At 38.7% G+C, this 13,325-nt stretch overlaps 1 protein-coding gene across 1 annotated transcript in view; it reads left to right on the top strand.

The window, feature by feature from the left end:
- adam12b (ADAM metallopeptidase domain 12b) overlaps positions 1 to 13,095 on the top strand; it is a gene marked incomplete at both ends in the record, with an annotated part of 157,014 nt that extends 143,919 nt beyond the window's left edge. Inside the window, 2 exons of the mRNA XM_080740712.1 lie at positions 12,010 to 12,208; positions 13,001 to 13,095. Of these exons, the coding sequence (XP_080596838.1) occupies positions 12,010 to 12,208; positions 13,001 to 13,095 (294 nt within the window). The remainder of the gene's footprint in view (positions 1 to 12,009; positions 12,209 to 13,000) is intronic.
- Between the last annotated feature and the right edge of the window lie 230 nt (positions 13,096 to 13,325).

Genomic DNA, 13,325 nt, shown 5'->3' with positions numbered 1-13,325 from the left:
TGGCACAGATAGAGGTGGTGAAGACAAGCAGTGTTTAAGATCTGCCTGGTGTAGGAATCACACTTATAACACACTGCCCTCTAGTGAGAGACACGTGGCTTTTCATTCTGGGAGGATGGCTAATTTGCATGTATTGTGTGTGCTGAAAACTGTCCCTAATCGTTCATTACTTTCAGATGCATCAAGTACAGGAAGCTAGCGCAATATGCTTTAATGATGTTCTTCTAAAGAAATACTGATTAGTTCTCGCATGCGGAACAGTCACAATAAGAGGCCCTGATTGGTGGAAAGTTCCAGTTTCTTCGACTCTTACTGATGCAAACCTGTTGAGCCGAGACAGTCCTGAATTTTAATGCAAAGCTGTCTGATTAGAGTGGTTTAGAGAGCAGGGCCAATCAGACCAAGTCCAGTTGTACAAGAAAAGAATCATCAACTCACTGAACTCAGTGTTGTGTGGTTATTGGAAAAACAATGCATTCTGTGTGAAGGGAGAGTTGATTATCCTGATTATATCATATCGTCACTGTCTGGCCAAAACCTCTTAACTCCATTTTTGAAGTTTTTGATTCTTTGGCATAATAGTCCAGGCGTTTCGGGCAGGAATAGGGTGGAATCGTGCACTTTATGATTGTTGCAGCTGGACGACCTAATATGTTAATATTTTTGTGTGATGTATCTTTGAGTTCTCGGCACATAGCTAATGATATTGTTTCTCCTGCTGCAAGGGTCATAGCTTCTCAGTAGCCCCTGGTCAGTGGGGATGGTCAGACATTAATTGGATTAGCTGACCATAGGCACTTAACATGACACGTAAATTAAGAATTGTCTTGTGGAGCTTTTAGCATGGTTAACTTTTCAATGTATTGATTCTCATATGTATTTTGACATACTATGCTGGGGCTCGGCTGAGCAATCAGCTGATGGGCTTTACTATTTCTCTTTTGTGCGTGCCTGTTTTATGGTGTGTTTTATGGTCTGGTTTGAGCCATAAAAGGAATGCGCAACTGAGAATCGGGGCTCATTCCCCAGAAATGTTAGTGGGAATGGCCCTCCGTAACGGGAGCTAAATTCTAGATAAATTCTAATTAGAAAATATGCTATGTGCTGAGAATTGAAAAGGAACCTCAGTAGAAGAAGATTTTTACTTTGATCAAGGCTTTATACTTTTGTTTGGATGATGAATAAACAAGGAGAAACATTTAATTTTGAAGTTCTGTGGACAATCCCTATTTTTTGATATTAGTATCTATTATTAATATCAGTATTATTTTTCATGTTAGATGCTACAAAAATGGCGACGCGAGCCAGGAGTGATTTGTGGCGTATTTTATGACTTTTTAAGAAAAGCAGATTTTTTTTTAGGGGGGACTGTGAGTCTGTGATCAGGGTTTGTTTGCGACGGAGGACGGAGAACTGTTTTTTTGGACTGTGATCAAGATACTTCAGCGGAGGAAGAGAGCCAGTGTTGGTTTTGTGCGTTGCGAGTGGTGCCCCTGTGGCCTGTGCCTTTGTCTTGTGCGCTTTACTGCCTGTTTGACAAAGAAACTGGCCTTTTTGCATATCAAGAGATCTGGGGTGTGTGAGCGGTGTCCGCGGCCCCTGAAGATTGACCACTGCATCACGGCTGAAGAAAGAAAGAAAGAACACTAATTGTTTTTTTTTGACTGCTTGCCTGCAGCCCTAAAGTACAACTGCTGCGACAACTGGACATTTGTTCAAAGATGGTTGGACGACATCAAGATGCTGTTTTTTGGTTGATGAAGTCAGAGATTTTCAACGAATCTACATGAACATTTTCAATATTGACTCTGTGAACTTTGGGGCCGTGCCTGTCAGTGGACGACTGCGGAGAGCCGACACGGAGGGAGCTGTGTCAGTTGGGGCCCAACAGTGAAGCGTGAGCCCTGCGAGGGGGGTGCGTGTTGCTGTTACTACTACATCTTTCCGGCATCCGGCTCTACCCTCGCCCTGACTTGACCTCCGTGGAGCGCGTAGCTGATCTCCTCATCTCCTCCTCACGATTGATCACCCTACCTCCTGTCCTTCCATCATTTTGGGTAATACTGTATTTTTTCCAAGTTATTTACGCTGCATCTGCAACGGACTTAGATTATGTTGAAGGGATAGGTGTGTCCACAGTGTGTGTTAGGATTTAACTGTATGCTGTACTTTGCGCCTGTATGCAATATGTGTTTTAAGTCATGACTTTGCAACGTTATATGTGTGGGAGTTAAGAGGGTTTTTTCGGGCTTTCTGACGAGAATGCGAAATACTCTGCTTTGGGGAAGGCCAATAGGACGCTGTATGGTCAGTATAACGGTTGCTAATGAGGTCAGTATTGGTAGATAGAGTTGGACCTGATAAAGTGGGTTTTTATTATGTGATGTGCGTATTGGTAGATAGAGTTGGATCGTGTGACGCGCATACAGAGAAGTTGAGATTTGCATACAGTCTGAGACCGGTGGTTTTGAAAAGAGAAAAGCGCTATTGGTGACATAAGGTGCACCAGGAAGTTTGGTAGATAGATACCTTTATTATCCCAAGGGGGAAATTTAGTGGTAGGCCTACAAGTACGTTAAGTGATTTAGGGCCTATTGAATTTAGATTTTGCGCACGGTCAGTGATTTTTTTGGTGGGTTTTTGTTTGTCTGTCTATGTCTTTGTCTTTATGTGTTGAGCTCTAAAACGGAAAAGAAAATATTTTTGGATGGTTGGTTGAATAATATGATTGGCTTAATTATTCAATTCTGCCATTGTTTCAATTTGATGATAGTTGCTAAATTCGCTTGCCTACGCAAGAGCGGCCTGCTCCTTTTTTGGGGCTGTCATTTTTTCTCCTCCCTCTCGTGTGTATGTGTGTGTGTGTGTGTGGCTGTGGGCCCTGTGGGAGTGTGCACCTCTCATGTGCGTGTGTGGCGCTCTCTCTCTCTCGTTGTCATCCACCAGTGGATGAGGGGGGGAGAGAAGCGATAGGAACCCAGTTAGACATCCATGGTTCCAAACATCTATAGGCCTAGTTGTTTGTTTGTTTGTTTTTGTGTTTTTTAAATGTCTCAGAATGCCATTATGTATTTTCATGTGCTAGTGTTTTAAATCTTCAGAGGTGGTTATGAAGTCTTTATTTGGTTATGATATAATTGATTAGAAGTTTATTAACTAGTTTACTGAGTATTCATGATTTAAAAAATATATTTTTTGTAATTTATTGTGGTTATTTGGGAACATATTGTCTGCAGTCTGTGTGTTCTTAAATACTGCGGTAATAGATGGGTCTATTATGTTTTGGGGTCTTCCTTGCCTGAGGAGGACTTTAGAGTAAATTGGTTGAAGAGTGTTTTGATTTGGCATTAATTTTGTTATTTTCTTCTGTATTTGTCTATGGTGAGAATACGCTGGATGGACTGGACTGAAGTTCTGGACCCCAAAGCTATGCTGATCCATGACCCAATGACACCAAGGACAAGGTTTTTGGTGTGACACGCCCAGCCGTGACCGAACTACATCAATCTGGGGGCTATGAAAGGGCAGTAACCTGTATTCTAATAGTATTAACTGTTAATGTAGGAAAAACATGGGCTGGTTCAGTATAGTTTTGGTGTGTAAATTGTAAAAAAGACAAATTACACAAGTAACAAATGTTGGAACTATAGATTAGGAAGATAAGTCTTTTGTTTTTTAGTGATTTTTATTTTGAAGGAATGTTATTAACTCCTGTTCAGAAAGAGAGATGGAGTCACAGACTATACTTGACTTGCATTGTGGTGAAGAAGTATTTGAGAGATGGTTCAGTCATGAATGAAGGTCCTCATATGAGCCGACACAGCAAATTCCTGTTGTCTCTAAAAATATTTTCCGTGAATTGAGAAACAAAAATCTAAAAACAAGTGAAATGAAGGGAAAAAAAAAAATAAAAAGCATAGTGGTGGTTGTAAACCATGGGTTAAAGGTCAAATTGGGAAAGCTAAAAGAAGAAGTGACCAGAAGGCACTTAATTTAATGCTCAACCAGAATTGTATGGTGGTAGGGAGGTGAGATATCATATTGATCTCACTGACGACCAATGTCAATTTGCTGATTAGAAACTGGGTGGTCCAACTCTGACATGTCCAACTGCCTCAAATACTTGACAATACATCCTCTTAAGGATTTCATGACTGGTGTAACGTTATATTTTCAAAATGATTTGATGTCATAGCACAACTAGTGAGCAACTTAAAGTTTGTGCGAAAGGTGTTAATACATGTTTTCTTTCTAAAGAGGAAAATCTATTATTATGGAGATAGATCATTGAACACATGAACGTAATATTGTAAAATTATACTGATACAGTTGAAGTTAAATACTAAGGGATTATGTATGCCTTTCTATATCATGTCAATATGGTAGGCCATTATAGGTTTAAACAGATTTTTCAATTCAGTTACTATTACATTACATTCCTGTTGACAATAAGGGAGAGCAGAGCAAGTGTGGTTTGCATATATGATACATACCAGGTACTGTCACTAGAAATGTGTCTAGACACGAAAACTTATGTTATGCCTGTCTGTATCTAGTAGTCAATGCCACAACAGTATTACTACTTAGGTTTAATATTCATATAATTAGATTAAAGTAACTGAAAACGCATGTTCATATTTGCAGACATCAAGTGAATAGTACATGATAGTGATGGAAATAAACTAAACAAGGGGTAATGATGACGGTAACTACAGTTTAAACGATTTGGGACATTGACAGGCTCATCCCATTGAATCATGCAAGATATTTTTAACCCTTTACCACAGCTAAAATTTAGATTGGGTGTTTGATTATAACTTGACTTACATCCCATCGACTGAAAAGGAACATTAGTGAGTGAGACATGGTATTTGTTTGACTCTTCACAACAGCTGAGCACAATATAGATTAATAATATATATTAATAGATTCTACTTACACAAAGATATTTGCATGTGAGGCACGCATAAACATAGATTATGAGTTGGTATTGTGCTATTCTAGTCTAAATTTCTGCTTGCACAGAGGTCCAGTGATTATGTGAAAGGGGTGGTTTGACATCTGGCCTGTGCAACACCATGATTGTGAGTTGACTGAGTAGCACAATAAAAGGACATTCTTTGCAGTGACGAACTGGGACAAGTACTATAGTGTGGTTTGCCTGTAGGGATATTGAAATATCTGTCAGAACACTTAATTAGTATTACTGACATGCACAGTATTACATATTTTAGAGTTGTTTATTTATTAAGTGTACCCATGCCCATGCCTGTAGTGACAAAGTAACTACATTCTTCACGGTATAATGAACAGACTCAGGACAGCAATTATGCTGACATTTGGATAATGCACTTTGAGTTTGATTCAAGTACATGGTGGCCATCCATTCCAACAATGTTGGTGGACTCTATTTTGGTGAAGTATTTAATTGGTAATAAGGATCAGTTTTCAGGTAGAAAGAAGTTAAAGAAGCCTAAAGCATACTGAGTATCTAATCATTTATAGCTTACAGTATGTGTTTCTAATGTAATGGGATAACCGCAAACAGTTCATTTGTGGTTATGTAGTGATTTGAAATGAAGGTCTTTTTCTTTCCAGCAATGAGTGTGCTAACATAGTGTAAATGAAATGAGAGATTATTCTGTCTTGTGATTTTGAATTTTGTCAAATGACTTCTTGATGTTAGTCTGGAGGTATAGCTCAATCTGATTTGAAATGGTTTATGGTGGTTGGAAGTGATAGGAAAATAAATTGATACAGTGACAATGTAGATTGCTTTAACATACTCTTGAGAACTATAACACAGGAGTGATGTTAGGTAGGCAGTTAGAGGTTGTTAGGACAGATTGTTTGTATATAATTTGGCTGTGATAGGCTATTTCATGTTCTGTTTTCCTGGAGTAATAATTAGGAGATAACTGGATTCCATGATGGTGGATATTAATTGGCTGATTCTATAATATTTGATAAAACGTTGCTGGTGTAGGTCACAACGTTTGGGTGACTGTTGGTTAAGGGAGATCTTTTTGTTCCGACTGATTGTAGTGGGTGAATAGGGTTTTTGTGTCATTTCGACCCCCGTCCGATTTATTGCCCTTTTTATTGGGCTCTTGGGGGGACTGAGTGCATTGAGAGACCCTGCTCTGTGGCTTTTGTTCTTACATACACTCGCGGGCACACAGAGAGATGGACGGGGCAGTGGCCCTTGACCTCCCCGATCTTCTCTTTTTGCTGCTGTGTTTCTTCAATTGAGTATTGATCATAGTTTTCCTGCTTATAGCTATGGCTAGAATTATTGAAGGTTTTTGTTGAGTCGTTTGAGATTGTTTAATGAAGTTATTTTTTGGACCTGTGCTCTATTGTACACTTTGGCACATAGTTAGTTTCTGGAAATGTCATTACACATTACACATTTGTGGGTTTCTACAGTTTGAACCGCAAACAATATACATTTTGTTAAGATATGGGGTTTATTGAAATGGGATCAAAGCCTACTGTACTTATTGTATTTACTTTTGTATTTATTAAAACCACACTCACAAGGTAATTCACAACTATGACTACGAAGGGTCTGCTTACATGGTGCATAGGATATAGTGAAGTTGTGCTAGACAAAGGGAGACTATAGACTGCTCTTGGTGCTTTACAGACTTAACAATGTAAATGGACGCAATGGGGATGGAGTTAAGTCCATATTGACAATATTTGGGGAGTGTATTTAGGATGCGTATTGAACACAACTAGCTTTTGGTGTTTCTGAAAATTCATACTGTTGCCAGCAGAACTTGGAGAGTGTCACTGAATCTTCTTTGTGACGCTGGGACTATTGTACTGCTGGTGTGGACTGCATGGTCTATCTGAGGTTTATTGTTCTTAGGGGTTTTTCGAGGGTTGTTTTGGACTGTTGGTAGAGTGGCCTCTGGCATTCTATGCGTGTGTCATAAAGGCTGTGGTAGTGAACGTTTGGTTTAGACAGGGGTTGTGTCAGTTAAGTGCTAACAAATGTTTTATCTTACATGTCCTAGATTCTGAAAATTTGAGACGCACAGAAGCAGATGTATTTGGGACACTATTATTAGGCTTACGGCAGGTACAGTGATTTGCCTTCTGCAGTAAGTCGAATTAACGCATCAGATGTGAGTCGTCATGTCCTGTTTCCTGATATTATGTCTGAATGGTCTTAAGTGTGGTATTGTCATATCTCAACTCAGATATTGTTTTTGCTGTTATTATGTCATAGTACGGGGTTCAGTACTAGGTTTATATCATTACTGTTTTTTGTCTACATTTTTCTTCATGTAGACAAAGGGGTGGATAAGTATTGTGGACAAGGGAGTTATAAGTATTGTGGACAAGGGAGTTACATGAATACATTTACAATGAGTATAAATAAAAAGATTTTTGATAATAACTAACTATAATTTTACAAGAATAATTTTGAAGAACAGCTAGAAAGGAAATATCACGAGGTAGAATAATTAATATACAATTAGAATAAGAGATATCTGATTAGGATAATTCATATCTAAATAGAAATAAGTGGAAGGATTTAAGTATGTTGGGGAAGTTAATTGCAAGGTGGATTATATGGCTGCAATCTTGGTGGATTGCTAGGGAGTTATTGTTTTGAAGGCGAGACGGATGTGCTTTGAGTGGAGGTGTAGCCCGGAGAGGCTTGTGTTTGGTATGAATTATCTCACTCATGGATCAGACAGAAATTATTAGATGTACGGACCATCAAGGTGCTAAGACTTTATGCTGCTTTGTACAGTTTGGGTGATTAGGAGATCTTCAAAAATGTATGTGTTGCATTGTTGCTGGAAAGAAAAGAAAGAGAGAATCTGACTTGTAAGAGTATATAATTGACCTTCCGAAAAGTATAGGGAAGTCATAGGATGGGAAAAATTAATTTCTCATGATGTACTTTGAACATAATGAGGTAATGGAATATACAAATATTCAGTCATGGGTGTGTGTAACAAAATTTGTTTAGGAGTACTAAAAAGGGAATAACGGTATAGGAATTAATAGGGTACTCTAATTAATGACCTTGTGAGGTAGAGGCCTCCTACACATAACGAGTAGAGTTCTTATTGTTTATCGTGATATAATTGCTAGTCCACATGATCGTAGGTTAATATATATATATGTATACCCAGACTAAAGAACACATAATGGTTAAACGTATACAGGTTCCTGAATAAAGAGTGAACATGACAAAGATAATTTTAAGGTTTGAGACCAACTGCTAACTAGAATTGATGTTTTGCAGTGTAACTTAATGACTAGAAGTTGATGAGACCAAATGAAAGACCACGACACAGACTTGGAAATCTTTAGGCTCAATAATACTCATGACACTCATAGTGAATAAGCGTACATAATAAGCAAATGATAGATGTGTGTCTAAAACGTAGGTCAAAATGGATTTTGAAAATGTAACTAAGGTTATTGAATTACTGAAAGAATCTCTGGAAGAACATAATTTACACTAGTAGAGATGAGTAAGGATGTGAGCAAAGTGTAAGGACGCATCCAAAGGAGTATTTAGATTATGACATGCATACAAACGGATACACATATTTCATATTACAATATGTACAATGATTACTTCATGTGTTTAATTGATTTGATTTTATTAATCTGAATAGTGCAGTGCGGTATTTCGCAAATTTGGTAATGCAGTAGTACGATATCTGATTTGCAAGAGGGCTGATATGAAGTACTTTGATATATCAGGAATGTTAGTAACTTTCTTTTGTTTGCGTTTCTGTACTGTACTGATATAAGTTATTTAAGGATGATGTTTATGTTGATACCTGAGGCATACATATATTGGGTATGATGATATATCTTGGGATGAAGAAATTATAAAAGGGAGGTGTCCCATATAAACAAAAGTGGGATATATAATTAGAGTAATTGTGGGGTTTCCAAAATAACACCCTTATATGTGTCCAGCCTCGGGTATATGATGTGTGTGTCTGATTGTTAATCGGAGGTTTATTCATTTACATACCGAATAATGAAGCCATGGACGGTGGCTGAGATTTTTGTCCCTGGGGTTTGTAGGGAACAGAGTTCATGGGGGAATTTTTGATTTCATTGATGGACTATTGGGGTTGTATGTGATTATGTCTCATGAGTTTTGTGTTTTATTCTATGTATTCTATATGTTTGTTCTTATTGTGATCGTGTGCGTGTTGTAGGTGTATTTTAATGGGTTTTGATGTTCAATTTGTGTATTCATTAGTCCTTGACAGGGACATCGAGTTGATGTATGTACATATTAGTTCGTCAAGTTTTGTGAGGTATATTGTACCTCACAAAAGGGAGGTTTATGTTGCAGCTGGACGACCTAATATGTTAATATTTTTGTGTGATGTATCTTTGAGTTCTCGGCACATAGCTAATGATATTGTTTCTCCTGCTGCAAGGGTCATAGCTTCTCAGTAGCCCCTGGTCAGTGGGGATGGTCAGACATTAATTGGATTAGCTGACCATAGGCACTTAACATGACACGTAAATTAAGAATTGTCTTGTGGAGCTTTTAGCATGGTTAACTTTTCAATGTATTGATTCTCATATGTATTTTGACATACTATGCTGGGGCTCGGCTGAGCAATCAGCTGATGGGCTTTACTATTTCTCTTTTGTGCGTGCCTGTTTTATGGTGTGTTTTATGGTCTGGTTTGAGCCATAAAAGGAATGCGCAACTGAGAATCGGGGCTCATTCCCCAGAAATGTTAGTGGGAATGGCCCTCCGTAACGGGAGCTAAATTCTAGATAAATTCTAATTAGAAAATATGCTATGTGCTGAGAATTGAAAAGGAACCTCAGTAGAAGAAGATTTTTACTTTGATCAAGGCTTTATACTTTTGTTTGGATGATGAATAAACAAGGAGAAACATTTAATTTTGAAGTTCTGTGGACAATCCCTATTTTTTGATATTAGTATCTATTATTAATATCAGTATTATTTTTCATGTTAGATGCTACATGATAGAAGCATGAAATTTGGCACACAGTTAGAACATGCCATATGGAACATTTTTGGCTATAGGGCCATCGCAGATTTGTCTTGGGAAACTTGTGGGAGCCAATCAAAGTTGGGCTCTCATAGACTTTACTATACAGTACAATAATACAAAAAATAAATATGCTTTAAGTAGCATGTGAGGGGTCAAACTAGGTGTTTTTCGGGATTCTGAATCCAATTCAAGCATTTGTTTTGCAGGAAAAACATTCCTTGGGCTAAAAACTGACCCCATAAAACTATGGTTTAGTGATGAGTCATCACTTTTCACAGTTTTGTGGCGGCCGTTTCTCAGAAAGGAATGTTTTTTCGTGCAAAACCAATGCTTGCATTGGATTCAGAATCCCGAAAAACACCTAGTTTGACCCCTCACATGCTACTTAAAGCATATTTATTTTTTGTATTATTGTACTGTATAGTAAAGTCTATGAGAGCCCAACTTTGATTGGCTCCCACAAGTTTCCCAAGACAAATCTGCGATGGCCCCATAGCCAAAAATGTTCCATATGGCATGTTCTAACTGTGTGCCAAATGTCATGCTTCTATCATAAAGTGCACAATTTTTGCCTGAAACGCTCTGATCAGGGCTATTGAACACCCTTTACGTCTGTGTGTTGGTTTCAAATTATATTGAACCAATGAAAAGTAGTTAAAAGCCCTTTGGTCAAAACCTCCTAACATTTTGGAGTTAGGAGGTTATGGCCCGACAGCAGAGATATGTGAATAGTACTAATACCACCATAACAATTAAAATATGGCTTTTCAAAATGGGCTTTTCAAAATGGCGGCGTGCTAGGCGGACGTGTTTTCCTCCGCTCCGCAGGCGTGATTATTTTCTGTAATAATTAAAACAGACTTCGATGGAAAAGTGAGATATCATATCGCCTTTTAAAATCAGATGAACAACAATTAAAATATACAGCATTTTTCATATTTTTGCCAACTTTGCGTTGGCACCGTCTTCGTCAATCTTGGAATAAATGTTACCATCCGTGCCACTCGGGCAGGCGTGAGAACTAAGAAGCCCAGCGCAATTGCCAGAGAAAATGTTTTGCCATTGTACGTTTCTGCGAACCTCAGACATGTTGCATCTGTGTGTTTTTAAAGCAGACTTGCTGTCAGAGGCAGGCTTGAACGGACCAAATGAAGCATGCCCGAGTTCTAATCTACTTTGAAATTGTTGTATGTTGTGGGCTACTTGACTTGGAAATCTAGAACTAAATCCAAGACGTGTCCTGGAAACGATGATATGTTTTGTTTTCTTTTGAATTGTAACATTCAGGGTAAATTGTGGTTGCAGAAATGTACAATTCTAATGTTTTAACTTTAATGACAGATATTACTGGGACTTTCACTACACCAGAAAATTGCTGTTGAACATTTCATATCCAGGAATTCAACCCACTGACTATCCCTCTCTAAAGATATTGCCAACAATTTCCCCTTTTGACCAAGTCTGACCTGCTTGTTGTTGTTTTGTTTTTTTCACTTTGAGCTTAATTGCCAAAACAAATTCTTCTTTAGCTTGTCATTGATTTAATTCTATGTATAAATAATATAGATAGATATTAAGAAATAGATACTGTATTTCGTCACTGTTGGAGCAGAAACATTGTAACTCCAAGTTTCAAATTTGCAAATTAAAGCCCTGCCTCATTATATAAGACTGCTGCACAAAACTAGTGAAAATAGCTGATCTACAAGCACACAACGCCTCGCACCGCGAGGCGTTGTGTGCTTGTAGATCGGCTATTCTCACACATTATTTTTAATGATGATTAAAAAGGGTTTTGGACATACAAGGTTTCCACCCGACAACAGCGATTTAGTGTGATATAATAGAATGAAATACATAACAGATTATGTGCAACTGGAAATGACGATGGCTCTATTCGATTTCATTCCAATTGGACATGAAACTGCAGACTGTGTACGCTGACGGTTGAACAGAGCGTGTCCCGTGTCTCCCTCAGGACTTTGACAAGCCCAGGCCGCCCCAGAAGCCTCTGCCTGCCGACCCGCTGGGAAGGAGCGCTCGGCCGGGCAACAGCCCCGCTAGAGTTGGGGTCCACCTCCCTGGCCTTGGACCTCGCCCCATCCCCGTCCCAACAGTACCCAGGCCGCCCCCGACCATCCCTCTACCAAGCAGGTCAGCCTATGCACTGGTGGACAGTAGGCTAACTTAAATGTAATTCTGGGGGTCCTTGACATGAAAGAGTTTGAGCAGCACTGATATAATTGACAATCTACAAGCTCACAACGTGTGATAATGAAAAGAAAACGTATTGGTAATTGGTACTTTTGAATACGGTACTTGAGTCTTTACTTGAGTACATACTTTGTCCACTACCGAGCCTTTGACATCATGGAGAATGAATGTGGTGCAAATTACACCTCTTTGATGTGTCATTACATCAGTGGGTTTTATTTGTACGGTTTAGTGCTTTTTAGGGCAAAAAAGGGCACTTCAGGCTGAGTCACAACAGAATGCAATTACCAACAGGCGTAAAACATTAGGCTGTAACTTTTTAATGCTTGTAAGTTGATGTGCACTGTTTATGGAGCTTGTAATGTGAACTAGCTATATTCCGTGGCTGGTAAAGACGCACAGCTGTTGTTGACTATATTGCTCTCAGGTCTTTGAGCCCATAATGATACGCAGCGGTGTTTTGGGCAGATTATAAATATCAAACCATCTTCTCGCTTGTTGTTTATGTTTCAGGCTTGCACCCAAGTTACCCTTTAGACCGCCAAAGACTCAATAGGATTGCTGATCTTGCAACCTCTATTTGGAAATGGCACTCCCTACCGATGGACGGAGAGCTGAACCTTCTTTATTTGCACTACAAGACTCTTATAAGACCTTTCACGGAGCCGGAAGCGTCTCGGGAGTTCGAGGGAAAGGCTTAACATCAAAACCTTGGTGCCATGCCTCCGTTAAGGTGCTATGTTATCCTCGCTCAGGTACCAACAAACTATTTAACTTTGATATTTATTATTACTTTGTGCACATGGATGACTTTGTGCACATGGCACTTCGACGCGGACTGACCCTCTGAACGACATCAACCCCAACTTAAAGAGTAAAAGAAACCTGAAAAGTAAATGATGACGTTGTCTAGGGAATTCTTTCTTTTCTTGTCTTTAATGTTTCTTTTTTTTTACTGTATCTAGGGAAGAAATACTGAAATGTGTGATTTTATAATGCGTGAAGTTGCTTTAATAATTGAACGACAAAATAAGTTTGTTTTTTGAACCAGTTGATGAGAAAGGGAAATGGAGCACAATT

The sequence above is a fragment of the Nannobrachium achirus genome (assembly GCF_963921795.1).
Source record: "Nannobrachium achirus genome assembly, chromosome: 13".
NCBI classification, from domain to species: domain Eukaryota; kingdom Metazoa; phylum Chordata; class Actinopteri; order Myctophiformes; family Myctophidae; genus Nannobrachium; species Nannobrachium achirus.
Note: the sequence above shows the minus strand (reverse complement) of the source record. Positions and strands in the feature narration are given on the sequence as shown.